Below are 13,976 nucleotides of genomic sequence, written 5' to 3'. Positions count from 1 at the left end.
AAGAGAAAGGTTTCGACTTTGCCAGCTTTTTATTACTTGTCTCTTCAACGGGGGTTCAACCCCAAAAAAGATGGATGATATGATATGATCTCTTCCCATCACCACCATACCATGATATGTGAGTGTATGAAGTGAAGATAAGGTTAACTGCATCCATCGCCAGCAAGCCAGCAAGCAACCAAGCCAATATAGTAACTAGCCCATCCGACTAGGTAAGTTCTTCAGGGGTAGTTTGTCCAACCACTTGATAACTCGTATATCAAGTGAATATCCCCATTATTCATCGTACTCTCCTCATGATATATCCCAGTTTCTTTGAACATTAGCTGGACAAATATCAAGCGAGGCGCATAGCAATATCGTATCTACTGGGTACGATTAAGGTTGAGGTTGAGAGGACGACGTTGAGCAAGCGCGGTTGATGTCTCGCGAGATACGCCACGATCTGCTGCCAAGCAACCAATTCCATCTTCTATATCTCCCCCGGTTTAAAGATTACCACCATCACCGGCATTGGAGATCTCAACCGAGACACAACACACGTGCCCCATGTTTATGTTAGGCAGGACCCTTGGGCGCTTTTTTAGGAAAAGGTAGTGGTGATGTCGGAGTAAAGTTGTGTGACACGTAGCGCTTCATAGCTGGACGGAGCTGGATTTAGATCCGATGTGGGGGAACTTTGGGGCCATGGGGAGTTGGGGAGAAGGAGGCTGGGGGGGCATCATGATCCATGACAAGGGTTTTCAGTTGGTTGAAGATTAACGGACATTTTCATGGATTTTTGGGGTTATGGCGCGTAGCTACTGTACTGTGGTAGAGGGATGTAGCTAGCAAGCCTCACAACCAAACGTTTCGCAAGAGGTTCATGATGGTTGATCAGGGGGGGCAGGCGTGATCAAAAATTAAGTTTGGTACCGAGTGAGTGGTTAACTTTGACAACATGAGGTTGTGAGGAGGGGAAACCGGGGAAGAGGGCATTGGGATGAACGGTCGTCCTCGCGCTTGTTCGTTCTCACGAGGGGAACGGTTGAACGGTTGGGTTCGGCTCGGGGGAATCGCTCGGTCAACCCCGTGGGTCATCATCGGCCATCGAACACCACCACCATCATCACGGAGAAGGCGGAGGTTGTTTTACGTACTCGGTACTGGTGGTCGATGGATGGGTGGATGGATCCATCCGGACCACGGAGAATTGGAGTCTGGCAGTTGAAAGTGTGGGATGGGTATGGGATGGGTATGCCGAACCAGTGCATCGGATACCGGCTACAATGCAGTATTGCAGTGCGCGGTGCTCTGAATGACCTCTCTGTGTGACTTGCGTCATGTCTGACAGCATCACCACCTCGCATTGTGACAAGCCGTGATGGAACAACGATTGGTCCCAATAGAGTTTGATGAGCGTACAAAGCTTAAGGTCGAAATAAAGTTGTGTCGTCTAATTTGCCGAAGGGTTGGGAATCTCTCGGTTGCTGTGGACGGATCATTCTCATGTGCCGAAATTGCGAGCTTCCACTTTGACTTCCACTGTGATTTGCCCTACGGAGAACGGAGTTGTGCGGCTCAACAACACCTGTCGACCTGTCGACCTGTCGTGAGCACATGCCATATCGAAGCTTTGTCAATGAAAAGTGGCCGAGTGAACTCGCGGCGCCCGTCGGGGCTAGCATCGGAATGGAACAAAAGCTCCCCTTCTTTTTCCCCATTTCTTGACCGCTTTCTGGGCTTCCAAAAATCCCCGAAATCCACGGCCGGTTCCATCCATATCGGAGTCCGTTGTGGAGAGCGACTCCGGAATCCAATCCCTCAAAAAGTCAGTCGTGCCGCTGAGACTTTCCATCCCCCCACTTGTTGTTTTCGCCGAGGTCAGCGGAGAAACCGGGGGCGGCGGAGGCGGCGACAGCATTGTGAAGGACAGATTGTCGACGATAAACGAAAATGGGGTTTGAGGCTGGAAAGCAGCAAATGACATCACGGCTTTACCACTGCTTGGCCTGCCAAGCCACAGGTGCGCACAACTTTTTGTGAAGCTGTCGTGAGGCGAGAGATGCCGGACGCGGCACGAGCCACATGCGGCAGATTCTGCATTTCCAATTGTGCGGTCCAACAGTCCAATCGATAAGCTTTCGTGGCATTGGATTCTGGGCGGCTGGTTATTTTTTTAGACGAAGCATCCTTGCAAAAACGTCGACCGACGAGTCGGGGGCTCGGGTGGTCTGATGGGCGCCAAGAAATGCGGCCTTGAGGATTCGGCCCCACATCTCAGGGTCTGCCCCTCGTGCGGAGAAGGTTGAAAGAGCTCGCCCTTGGTTTCAACCAATCATCGACACACGTGGGTGGTCTCGACGTCGTGAATGGCAATCCACCAAAAAGCGACAAGTCCAGACGCCGCCAAACACAGCTGCCAGCACTCCCCAGCGGCGCACCAGGCACGTCGAACAAGCAGCGAGCTAATCTGCAGGCTGTTGATCCGAACTGCATTCGACTGCATTCGCTGCCACGCTACCACGCTGCACGCACAGCGCACTCCAAAAATGATGCAACCCAGAAGATCTTGCAGCCTGGGGCAAAGGGGGGATGGGGGGGAACACGGTGTCGCGTAACGGACTTACACGGAAAAGACGAGGGACGGTCCAAACAAACCGACTCCGTCCGCCGTCGCCGCCGCCCGCAGTCCGCATAGCTCCATCGTGGTTGGCCGGCGAGGCTGGCAAAGTCAACAAAGCCAACATGCCATGTGTGGGTCAGCTTCGTTAGGACGCGGCAGAAGGGGGAAGGAGGGCACGATGGCACAGCTCTTCACCCTCTGGGCGACATCTCTGGGCATCTCTGGGCATCGTGACAACAAATTGTCGAATAAATGTCGCGTGTGTGTCTTCCTCTTCGGGGGATGCTCCTCCTTTCTATCGTTTCTTGGTATCTTGGCTTCGTCTACCACGATCCACAATTCGGCCGTGCATCAACGACATCCAGGAGGTCCTGGACGAGCTGGACTCCTCGGGAGTCAAAAGAATCCGTTGAAGAATCCATCGCTAGATTTGAGGTCGGTCGAGGTCGGTGTCGCGTGTCGTCTGTCGTGTGCTCTATCACCAAAGTCAGCCTGGTGGCGGTCCCCGATACCGCGGTAACGGGCGGATGCCGATGCGGCTTGAGAGAATTGGGCCGTCGGTGGTTGGCTGCCGAGGCTGTCTGTTTGAGGCGGCAAAAGCTTGACAAAGCTTGACCTCACTACCAAGACTTCCTGTTCCGTTCTGTCTCTTGCACGTCGTGGTTGAAACAAGGAAGCTTCAGCACCGCCGCTGTGGCACCAAGATTCCAATATCTTGGAATACTATCACTTCATGCCGTGCCCCCCGCTGCGTCACTGTTACTGGAAATGCGTTGCGCTATGATGACAGTGATATCAGTGTTAGACTGTTAGTGGGCGCAGCGAGCGAGCACGTGTCCGTCCCTGCCTGTCCGCACAGGCGTTGTTGATCGATCGCCAACTTTTTCATTTTTTTGCGGGAGCCTTTGACATTGTGATACTCTCATCCGTCAAGGGTCCCGTCACAAGGGAACCCAACTCTAACGGTTCCGGATAACAGATGAATAAGACTGACCGTCTCACAAGATATAGACATGCAGCTCTTTTAAGAAGCTCGTAGTTAAAGCCATGAATACCCATTGGTTTCAGAGGAGACCGGCATCCTTGGCTGTGATGCCAGAATATCCAATGCATCGTGTCCAGAGAAGAAAGAAAAAAAAAAACAATGCCGGAAGCGCACGGGGAAACTAATGTCAGCGGTCAGGGTCTGCGACTGCTCCATGAGCCCCGTTCCCCCACAGCCTCCATCTGTTGGATTTGGATATTGAGAGGAAAAATTCCATTCTGACATCTGCCAATGACAGTGCTCGATTCGACCACGATTTCGTACAAGGCCATTCCTTCGAGCGTTCGGCGTGGTCGTTTGTAACTGCTCCCCTGTCCTTCAATCAGTCGAGGTAGCTGTACCCCTCTTGCGTGCTGAATAATGGTGCAGAAACAGGTACTGCTACCCCTCCACTCTTTCTCCAGTCTCGCTCCTCCAGTCCCTCCACCAGTCCACACAACATCCACGCTATCCCAAATCAGAAAGAGACGGCTGGTATCCCAGCACCATCCCCAAGCTCTTCCATCCCCCTCTTGCCATAAGAACTCGCGACGGGTCCTGGCGTTGTGGCCATCGAGTCTCATATCCATATCTCTTCCTCCAGCGCCCTTTGTCCTTCTCTTTCTTCCAGAATCAACACGCCTGCTGTGCTGTTGGTCTTGGGATCTCGAGCAAGAGGACAAGCCTCCCCCGTATCTCCTTGACGCCTTCCAAGGACCTACCTACCTACCAAAGGGGAGCCAACCTTATACCTACTTTTTGATATCTTTTCCCCATCTCGCTGTCCTATAAAGCTCTTCTTAATCTTTATATACCCCACCCATATACAACCACTTCAGATCTCCAACATGGACGACGACGTAATGAGTCCCGACGTTCACCACGACCCTACGCCGGGTCTGATCCCCGTGCCTCACGGCCCGGCCACCGGTGACGAGGCCCTTCAGCTGCCCTTCGGCGTCACCCCTGATCCCGACCACGAGAAGGCCATTTTCGCCTACCTCACACACCCTGACGACATCTACACAAAAGACGGCACCTACTGGGCCGACCTCCCCTTGCGCGAAAGGATAGCCTTCGTCAACAAGGTCCAGAATGAGGAGGCGAAGCAGGAGCTCAAGGCCATCGGCCGCATGATGAAGAAGGACCCTCTCAGCCCCGTCTCGTGGTACTTCCGCAACGCCGTCCTTCCCGGTGCCGGTCTCGGTCTCGAGGGCTACGTCCTCTTCAGTATCGGCAACATTGAGCCTCTCTTCAGAGCCACCTGGCCGCAATGCTGGGGCACAAGCGCTACCGAGTGCAGCAGCAACTGGATCGCTGCCGTAACGTATCTCGAGGTTATCGGTATCATGGTTGGCCAGTTGGTCGTCGGTGTTATCGGTGATTGGATTGGTCGTCGCTGGGGTCTCATTCAGGATGCCGCCATCATGTTTGTCGGTTTGCTCATGCTCACGGCTTCTTGGGGTTTGACCCTCCAGGGCTGGGTTATCTGCTATGCTTGGTCTCTCTTCTTCTACGGTACGTTCCCTCCCAAGGCGCAAAGTCGCATTACGCGCGAAGCTAACAGGATTGGTCTCCAGGTTTCGGTGTCGGTGGTGAATATCCCATTACTGCTACCTCCTCCATGGAAAACTCTGTCTCGTCCGGAAAGCTCTCCACCAGAAACGATCGTCTTCACCGTGGCCGCAAGGTTACTACCGCCTTCTTGATGCAGGGTTGGGGTCAGCTTATCAACCAGGCCCTCCTCATTATCCTCCTCCTCATCTTCCACGGCGGTGGCGGAGGCGGGCCTTATGGCCTAGCCACTGTCCAGTGGACATTCAGATTGTCGTTCGCCATTCCCGCCGTCGGTACCCTTTGGCTCGTCTACTACAGAACCTACAAGATGCCCCACGCCAGCCGACAGCTTATTGCCGCCAAGAAGAAGAGCAACGTTACCGGTTACGATTACGACTCCCTCGCCATGACCACCAAGCACTTCGGTGGCCGGCTCCTCGCCACGGCTGGTTGCTGGTTCTGCAACGACGTTTTCTTCTACGGAAACAAGCTCTTCCAGTCTCAGTTCATTTCCGTCATCAGCGGCCCCTCGAGCTCCGTCATGACCGGCTGGATTTGGAACTTGTACAACGTCATCATCTCTCTTACCGGTTATTACTTGGCCTCGCTCCTCATGGACAACCGCTTCTATGGCCGCAAGATGATGCAGCAAGTCGGTTTCCTCATGTGCTTCATCATGTTCGTCGTTCCCGCCTTCAAGTTGGAGTACTACACCAGCCCCGCCGGTATCAAGTCCTTCCAGGCCATGTACTTCCTCTCCAGCTTCTTTAACCAGTTCGGCCCCAACAGCGTCACCTTCCTCGTCGCCGGTGAGGTCTTCCCGACCCCCATCCGCGCCTCCGCCCACGGCTTCAGTGCCTGCTGCGGCAAGGCTGGTGCGCTTCTCGCCTCCGTTCTGTACAACTACATCGACACCCAGACCAAGTTCTACGTCGTTCCCTGGTTCGGTCTCGCCGGCATGGTCCTCACCTGGATGTTCCTCCCCGACACCACCGGTCTTGATCTCAAGGAGCAAGAGCGGCGGTGGAGCTACATCCGCGCCGGCAAGCCCGACGACTACCACGGCATCGCCATCCACCCCATGCACCTGTCGCTCTGGGAGCGTCTCCGCGGCGTCGGCAAGAACTACAACCCCGAGCTCGACCACAAGCAAAAGATCGAGGACATGCGCGAGGAGTGGGCCGGCAAGGAGCGCATGCGCCGCGAGAAGGAGGTCAACGGCCAGAACACCATGGGCGACGACCTCGAGCACGACGACTTCAACGACCAGGTCCACCACTACTTCCGCAACACGACCGACCAGGGCATGTTTGTCAACGACGGCTCCCCCGGCCCCAGCAACTACTCGAGGTCGAGGAACAACAGCAGCGCGCCCCCCTTCGCTTCGGGAGCGAACTCGAAGGAGGTCACGGAGGAGAAGATCCGCCCTGAAAGCCCTTCGACGACACAGAGCCCGTCTTCGACGCGGCCCGTGAGTGAAAAGGAGCAATAAGTAAGGGTTGGGTTGTGGTGGTTTGGCTTTTTTATACTTTGCATGAGATGTATACCCACAATTTAAAATGTTAATGGGAACTGAGAACAACGGAATGATTCGAACCAAAAAGGGAGTCGAATGGACAACACGGAGCTGGGCCGGACATGGACATGAAGAAGTCCTGGGGATACTGGCACGATGGGATGGATGAAGTTTTTCCTCCTGTTCTTTTTAGGCGGGCAAGGCGGGCGGGCCTGACTTTTTAGCATTCTACTGGCGTATTACTTAATGATCATGATACCTCCAATGCGGAAATGATTTTGGATAACTCTATGGTTCCTGTTCCCTTCGTGACCTGCATGAACGTGAGGGGGGATTGGTTTGGGGAATGTTGGGGCAGTCGGCGGAGTTGATGAGATGAACAGTTCGTTCCATTCGGGTTGGAGACTTTGGTAGACTCCTATGACGAGATTTTGACCAGTTGATGGATCATTGATTCCATTTGGAGACTTACTTGCCTTATGTGACAGATATTTGGATGCGGTTGATGGATAGTCGATTGATTGATCAATAATGGAAACCACCTGTCGAGAGAGCTTCGCTGGATATTGAACAGTTAACTATCGTTTTAAATTATCTTGACGGCTCTGATACCCAAAGTGGTCTCAGATATGTCTCTTCCGGCGCGCGCATTTGATCACCATGGTTACATTGTCAACCTTCAACTTTCCACAACCGATATTCAAGATTGAGTGTCGTAACTATCAAAATCTCCAAAACTCAGTTGACAGGTATGTCCAAAAAAATCGCGAAGCCAAAACTCACTGCCATGACAATGACATGGTATCCAAAACGGAGATGGGGGCGTATTGGTGATGTTTTGGTCTCGAACACTTCATCACTCCCACTCTTCCCCACCCAGCTTGTCTTCTCCCACCATCCGCTACCTTCTCCCCCATCACTCACCACCTCCCTCATCCCTTCCATTCCCTCGAAGACCCTTTCCCATCCAACTCTACCCTTACCCATTCCCCTCCAACCCAAACATGGCACTAACAACATCCCAATCCCAACCCGCACTCGGCTCCACATCACTCAGATCCCTAATCCAATTCACATACAGCTCCACTGTCTCCTTGGCCTCCATCTCGAACCTCTCTCCTCCGCACAGCGTATCCTTGATCTTGGTCAGGATCGGCACCTTGTCGCTAAGCACCAGATGCAAGAGGACCAAGATCCCAAAGAAGTTCTGCGTGAAGAAGAAGGGACAGGGCACGAGCCGCTTGTCCAAACACGTGGGCGACATGGCAATGGGCCACTTGAGCGAAGCCTTGAGACACTCGGCGGCGCCGATGGCGTCGTCTTGCGTCATGGCGTCCGGGTGGTGCAGGGCTTTGTAGAGGAAGGGGCGGTGGATGAGGTACTTGGCGTAGTAGTAGCGGGAGCGGAGGAGGGCTACCTGCACGTCGTGGGCATACGGGTAGCGGACAGGGGGAGCGTCGAGGTCGGCCGTGAACATTTGTGGTTGAGGTACCGGTTGATGTTGTTGGAGACCGAGGCCGGAGTTGAGAATCGGTTGTTGGTGGGACAGCTGGGGGGAGCGGAGGCCGGAAGCTGTGATACTGGCGACGGATTGTGGGATGACGCCGCTCCCGGACATGGAGACGCTGCCAACGACCGAGCTGACGGAGCTGATGGACATGGTGCCTGCTTGGGGAGTGGGAAGCATGGGAGAGATAGCCGGGGTGCTGTTCGTTGTCGTGGTCGCCGTTGCTGTCGTGACGGGGCTGTAGATGCTTGGGCCGTTGTAGGTGGTTGCGCTCGGCGGAAAGGCGCCGGGTGTGTCTTCTTGCCATTTTAGGTTAGGGGGGAGGTAGCCGCGCCAGTGCTCGAGGTCCGTTGCCATATGGCGGATCGTATTTGGGGTGCTGCTAGTGCTGGGAGCAATGGTGTTGTATGGTGCTGCAGAGGATGTGCGTTAGCGAGGGTTGGGCACGAGTGTAGAGTGGGCAAGGGGAAGAAGGGTGCCTACATCGACTGAGCGTCCCGTGAAATTCCACAAGCAATCGCCTAAGAGCTATTTGAGACGCAAAGTGCTCTTGGTATTGTGTCTCTTGATTGCTGATATAATCGTCGTCTGAGAAGCTGGTGCTGAAGTCGGGGAGGGAAACTACGTTCTCCATCTTCTCGAGGCCTGTAAGTGGGAACCCTAGCTCAAGGTTGAGGCAACTGGCAAATGCCGATTAGCTTGAGTTGACATAATCGGGGTATATCTGGTACATACGTTTCCATGACGGCACAATGCCAAAATGCTCTTCTGAGCAAGTCTGCTTGTGGAGAAGAGAGCACCCCTGGGTTACTGCCATGTGTTAGTTTGCATACTGGACAAATTAGGAGGGATATTGTTGACTTACATCATGATCAAGGACTGGCAGGCCAAAGACGCCTCTCTACTCATTTTCCAGAAACCCTACGTTTGTTAGTACATGATCACCAAAGCGACAGGTAATATTTGCACGAAACAGCGTAGCAGGTATATAAGGGGAATATACCATGGGATATGAGCAGGTTGCGCAATAGGTACTGTGTGTGTACTTGTGGTTAGAAAGACTGATCACAGGGGCTCAGAACGACGTGCTTACCTAGCCAATGTGTATGCCTGTACCATCTCGAGGCTCGTCTCGGTAACACTAAAGCCCAAACGTTTCCTCGCTTCGTTGAACAGCGTGATGCCTGGTGGGTGACTTTTGGAACCTCCCCTCATACCGCTCGGCCTCCCTCCGTGCGCATTGATGGGCGCGCCCCTATAGTTACCTAGAGCAACCTCGCCTAGAGCAAAGACGAGAAAGGCGATGGTGGACTGCAGTCTGTGATCGACTCCGTTCTTGAACAAAGTCGGAAGTGTTTGAGTTAAAAAGGTATGGCGGTCCAGGATAGGATGCAGGAGGTTGATGGCGTCAAAGTAAGCCATGCTCAACGTTTGCATAATGTCCCAATCCAATCCAAAGGCTGATATTGGGGCCGAGACAGGCGCAGGATTGAAGTTGTCGCCATTCTGCAGGCTTATGGGTATGGTGTAGTCCATTGAGAAGTGAGCACCGAGTGCTATGGCCGGACACTCAGTCGCAACCGACTTGAGGTCTCGGGTAGGGCATTTGGGCTGAATGGCCGCCAGGTGGCCTTGTATTGCCGGCCACGCCAGCATCTGATGGGCAGCAGACACATATTGGTAGTGCCCCTGATCCTCGGTGAGCGAAGCAATATTGGGGAGCGCATGAGGCACCCCATTGGACAGTCCTTCTGGCGAGCGGTGGTGCGCTACGGCAGGATGTACTCCATGGATACCAGTGGAATGCCCAGTGGAAACGGTGAGAGGGGGAGTAGGGGCGAAGTGAGTTGCCGTGATGGAGTTGGTGTTGGGATGACATGTGGCCGACAAATGGTCCATGCGCGAACTCAAGTGGTCAATCTTGTTCTCGAGGACATTGAGAACATCTAGGACCTTGAGCTTATCCAGGATTTCCACCAGCGTCTTGTCCTTTCTAGAGCCCGTATTAGATCAAGCCATCTCAGCAGGCGTAAGGCGTGGACTTACTTTGTAGGCTGTGGTTCCCTGTAGTGACACTCGACATGGAATCTCTGGCAAGTGCCGCACCTTGGTCTTTGCTCGTCACATTTCTGCTTGCGAGCCCTGCAGGTATCGCAGGCCTGAGCGGCGATGGCACCGCGCTCTTTCCTCAGACTTGTGCCTGGCAAGGGCGGTGGGGGAATTGTGCCACTTGAGGAGGCCGGCGAGCTTGTCTGATGGGGGTGAGCCGCAAAGTCATTCATTTTCAGGGACTATCTGCAACCGCTGCACCCGAACAAGGAACCGGGTGGTCGTGCCCGTCCTGTCCCGAGTCCGAGTGGTGCCGGAGTTTCTGATGAGGTGACGGTTGAACTACTGGCTCTAGTCTGGAAGACACCAGAAGCCAGCAAAAGGGGGTGGTTAGGAAGACCGCCGGGAATTTTGCCGTGACCTCTGACAGCCTATTGGATGTGGACGTGCGGACGTGTGGGCTTTGAGGGGGGCGCGAGGCTCTTCAGATCTGTTGGTAAGAACACAGTCGCGAAATCGGCCCGGGTTTTCCTGTTTGGGAGCTGTAGCTAGTCGGAATTCGGTATTTGTGAGTGAATCGGCGATGAAGTGCAGCGAAGATGGGCGGGGAGACGGAGCTGTATGGTAGTATGGTGTAGTTGGGGATGTATGTTGTAGAGTATGTAACCGGGCAGCCGGGGTAGAATGTATGGACTACCTCGACTACCTGGCCGGGTTTTGGGCTATGTATACTCCTGAATCTCTGTGATCTGTATGGCTGGGCTCATACCAATGACTGTGTTTCCTATGATGCGGAAACCGGGACACAACTGGAACGAGTGGGTACAACAGCTTGAAAGCCATCCGAATCAACACCAGGAACAGCGGGAGCAGGAACAGGAACAAGATAACAAGACCACGAGACCACTTTGTGGCAGGCTGAAGAGCTAAAGTTCAGGTATGAAAGCATTCTGACAAGATGTGAAAGGAGGATGCGCATGTGATGGGGCACTGGCCAGGAACACGCATTGTGAAATGTCGATGATAGCCGATGGATGGGCATCATCGCGATGGGAAAGCTGGGGCCACTACAGCTGGCTGCGGATCGTTCCAAGTGCAATCGCGGCGGGAAAGCGCCAGACTGTCTGTTCGACTCTTTGGGCACCTGGAAACCCAAATCATGAACTGTCGCGCTTGCCAATGTCGTCAACGAGACCTTGGAAAAAAGTTGTGGTGGCAGTCGACGTCATCGTACAGGGGAAAGGGTCCGTACCTAGCTACCTAATTGAGGGAAGCACAGATCATCTCCGCCAACCGGCCCCAGTCATCCCAGTCCTCCTTCCTGAAGAGCGCTCCAGTTGCATCACACCTTACCAGTCTCGGCACACCACAATCAAATGACCCCCAAATGACCTCCCTCTTTCCCTCGCTGTCACTCTCCGTCGGGTGCCTGACGATTTGTGCTTCATCCATTCAGTCCCCGGCGCGGCTAGGTCCCTCGCGACTGGATGCTCTCTGTTCCGTGCCAATCGCCGCTCTTTGTGATCCTTAGGGTCGCGGGGCTCGATTGAAGAGCCTCAAGAATCCAGGCACCTTGCTGAAACTCAACCTCAAACCATATAATCGATGCCGTTTTGGTCTGGTAGAGCAGAAAACGAACCCATAAGGGAAAGAGGATCATCAAGGGAAAACATGTTGGGTGTCAGGCTCCAGATTTGAGAAAAACATTTCACGAAAGAAGGAAGGAGTGACGTTGAGATCCAGCCTGCTTACATCAGCAAATCACACACGCTAAACTAGAATAGGGCAAGTGCAATCAAACTAATACCCCACATTTGCCAGAGGAGCCACAAACACCCCTAACCCACAAGACGTCCTCTCTTTGTGATTCTCCTGAAACCCCTTGCTTGAAGCACCTCATCATCCAGACAGTCGGGAGCGCCTGCCGAATTGCATTCTCCTGCATAAAAACACCACAGCCAACGGATTCGAACATCATCCACTGGCTTCCAACCGGCACCTGTCACTTACGGGAATCGCGACACTTTGATCCCTCGAATGATGAAGCTTTCTTCCTCACCACGGGCATCAAATGCCTGCTTGTTGTTTGGAGACATCGTGGTAACCATTGGCCAGGAAGCAGATGTGGTTTAACAAAACAAAACACGTTGTCTGATCAAACTACCGGGCAACACTTCCAAACCATCATATGGAGAAGCAACCATGATGATATAAAAGAGCATCCCACGGACGTATTGGACACTTCGCTCCCTTTGAGACTCTGTCGGCGTGGAATCTTTCGAAATATGTGGTAGTGGGAATGGAAGTTCATCAGTTGACAAAGATATCAACACAACGTTCTTCGACTCTCGCATCTCATGCTTGTGACATCGTGAAAAAAAAAAAAAATTTCCTGTGTGTAATAGACTTGATGTCTGTACCTTATGGTCGGGTGGTAATCCCGCCTTTGATGGTCATTATCCTTGTAGTGGAGGAAGGTACCAAGCCAGTACTTTCCCGGAAAAACAAATCGGAGCCACATCAACTGGACGACTGGCAAGAGCAGACCTCGACTCTTTGAGTCACATATGGCTTCCTTTTACATTCAGTTTTAATGCTTGAATCTTTCCGGCGCAGAGGAAAAATTTGTAGTCTGCAGAAACATGCGGCCGATCATGCAGGCCCTGACCTCAGCACTTTTCTCCGGTAGCCCCCCTCAACCCTCCGTTGATTTTGATCAAAGCTAGCTGCTCGCCAGTGCACTAAGGACATTTTTAGCAGCCTCGGATGTCAGAAACACACGGCAAAAAAAAAAAAAAAAAAAAAAAAAAAAAAGACTCCCGTGCCAAAACCAGGGAACACGCAACACCTCTGCAGAGCAAGAATAGCCGAGGCGATATCAGTCACTCTGGCCATTGCATGTTTTCTGTAAGGATAACATCGCCGATAACGATCCATCAAGCCCGAGCCAAAATCCGGCAGTCGGTCGACAGACGGACCGCTACGCTACGTCTGGGGACCGGATACCGAGCGGAGGAGTGGAATAAAGAAATGGGATTTTGGCCGCATATGCTGTACTTTCCTCATCATCAGTGATGTTTCGAAATATGTGCAAGCGTACATATATATACGCATGCCGAATTCGGTGTGGCGGGTGTTGCCATTTTAGGGTGTTCCCGGATCTGTATTTGGCTGCATGACCGGCGGGCATCGAGGCTCTTCACGCCCTTGGTCTACATGCAGCTTGCAGCATGTAGTCTGTGGTAATCGGACCCCGAACCCGAACAGGCTCATCCGTGGAAAAGTCTGGACAGCGAAAGTTTGGGGCGTGCTATCAGGGCTTGAATGGCTTCACTATCCCAATAATGAGTTGATAACACGGAGTACAGGAAATTTCGGCCGGGCGGGATGACCGGTGAAAGACACTCGCATGTTACCAGATACCCAAGGGGGAATGTGTTATCAGAATGACAGCACGACAAATTGCGCGTGCCCGACTACCTTGGTGTAGAGCTTGAAGCTTGCATGATTGAAGTGGTACAGTTCACGTGAAGGAAGTTGGGCAAGAGGAACAGTTGTCACAGTTCCGTTCAAGGCCATGCCCATCATCAGGTTTACTTGCAGGTTCCTGAAAAAGATTCACGGCGTTGAAACGTCAGTCAGTATATTCGCCAGGGCCGTGTTCGTATTTCCTCGAGTCCGCATATCATCTGCCCTGGCCGCATATTTGGGACTCCGA

The 13,976-nt window shown here is 53.1% G+C and overlaps 2 protein-coding genes across 2 annotated transcripts; one reads left to right on the top strand and one right to left on the bottom strand.

The window, feature by feature from the left end:
* Positions 1-4,477: 4,477 nt before the first annotated feature.
* On the top strand, positions 4,478-6,678 carry B0H65DRAFT_414934 (MFS general substrate transporter; the record flags this gene model as incomplete). Its single annotated transcript, XM_062823954.1, has 2 exons — positions 4,478-5,093; positions 5,210-6,678. 2 exons carry the CDS (start codon positions 4,478-4,480, stop codon positions 6,676-6,678), a joined length of 2,085 nt encoding a protein of 694 aa, XP_062687169.1.
* Positions 6,679-7,608: 930 nt separating this feature from the next.
* On the bottom strand, positions 7,609-10,881 carry B0H65DRAFT_58038 (uncharacterized protein). Its single transcript, XM_062830793.1, has 7 exons — positions 10,256-10,881; positions 9,303-10,202; positions 9,213-9,243; positions 9,075-9,130; positions 8,945-9,019; positions 8,693-8,889; positions 7,609-8,622 (listed from the first exon to the last, which is right to left on the bottom strand). The coding sequence occupies exons 1-7, from the start codon at positions 10,489-10,491 to the stop codon at positions 7,682-7,684; spliced, it is 2,436 nt and encodes an 811-aa protein (XP_062687168.1). The 5' UTR covers positions 10,492-10,881; the 3' UTR covers positions 7,609-7,681.
* Positions 10,882-13,976: the final 3,095 nt, after the last annotated feature.

Source organism: Neurospora tetraspora (genome assembly GCF_033439725.1).
Source record: "Neurospora tetraspora strain CBS 560.94 chromosome Unknown B0H65scaffold_1, whole genome shotgun sequence".
NCBI lineage: Eukaryota > Fungi > Ascomycota > Sordariomycetes > Sordariales > Sordariaceae > Neurospora > Neurospora tetraspora.
Note: the sequence above shows the minus strand (reverse complement) of the source record. Positions and strands in the feature narration are given on the sequence as shown.

Bases quoted from the DNA above. Each gene is read 5' to 3' on its own strand.
- B0H65DRAFT_58038 (XM_062830793.1), bottom strand. From the start codon at position 10,491: ATGAATGACTTTGCGGCTCACCCCCATCAGACAAGCTCGCCGGCCTCC. The intron at 10,203-10,255 runs GTAAGTCCACGC...TACGGGCTCTAG, and splicing joins AGGGAACCACAGCCTACAAA to AAAGGACAAGACGCTGGTGG. The intron at 8,890-8,944 runs GTATGTACCAGA...GGCATTTGCCAG, and splicing joins CATTGTGCCGTCATGGAAAC to TTGCCTCAACCTTGAGCTAG.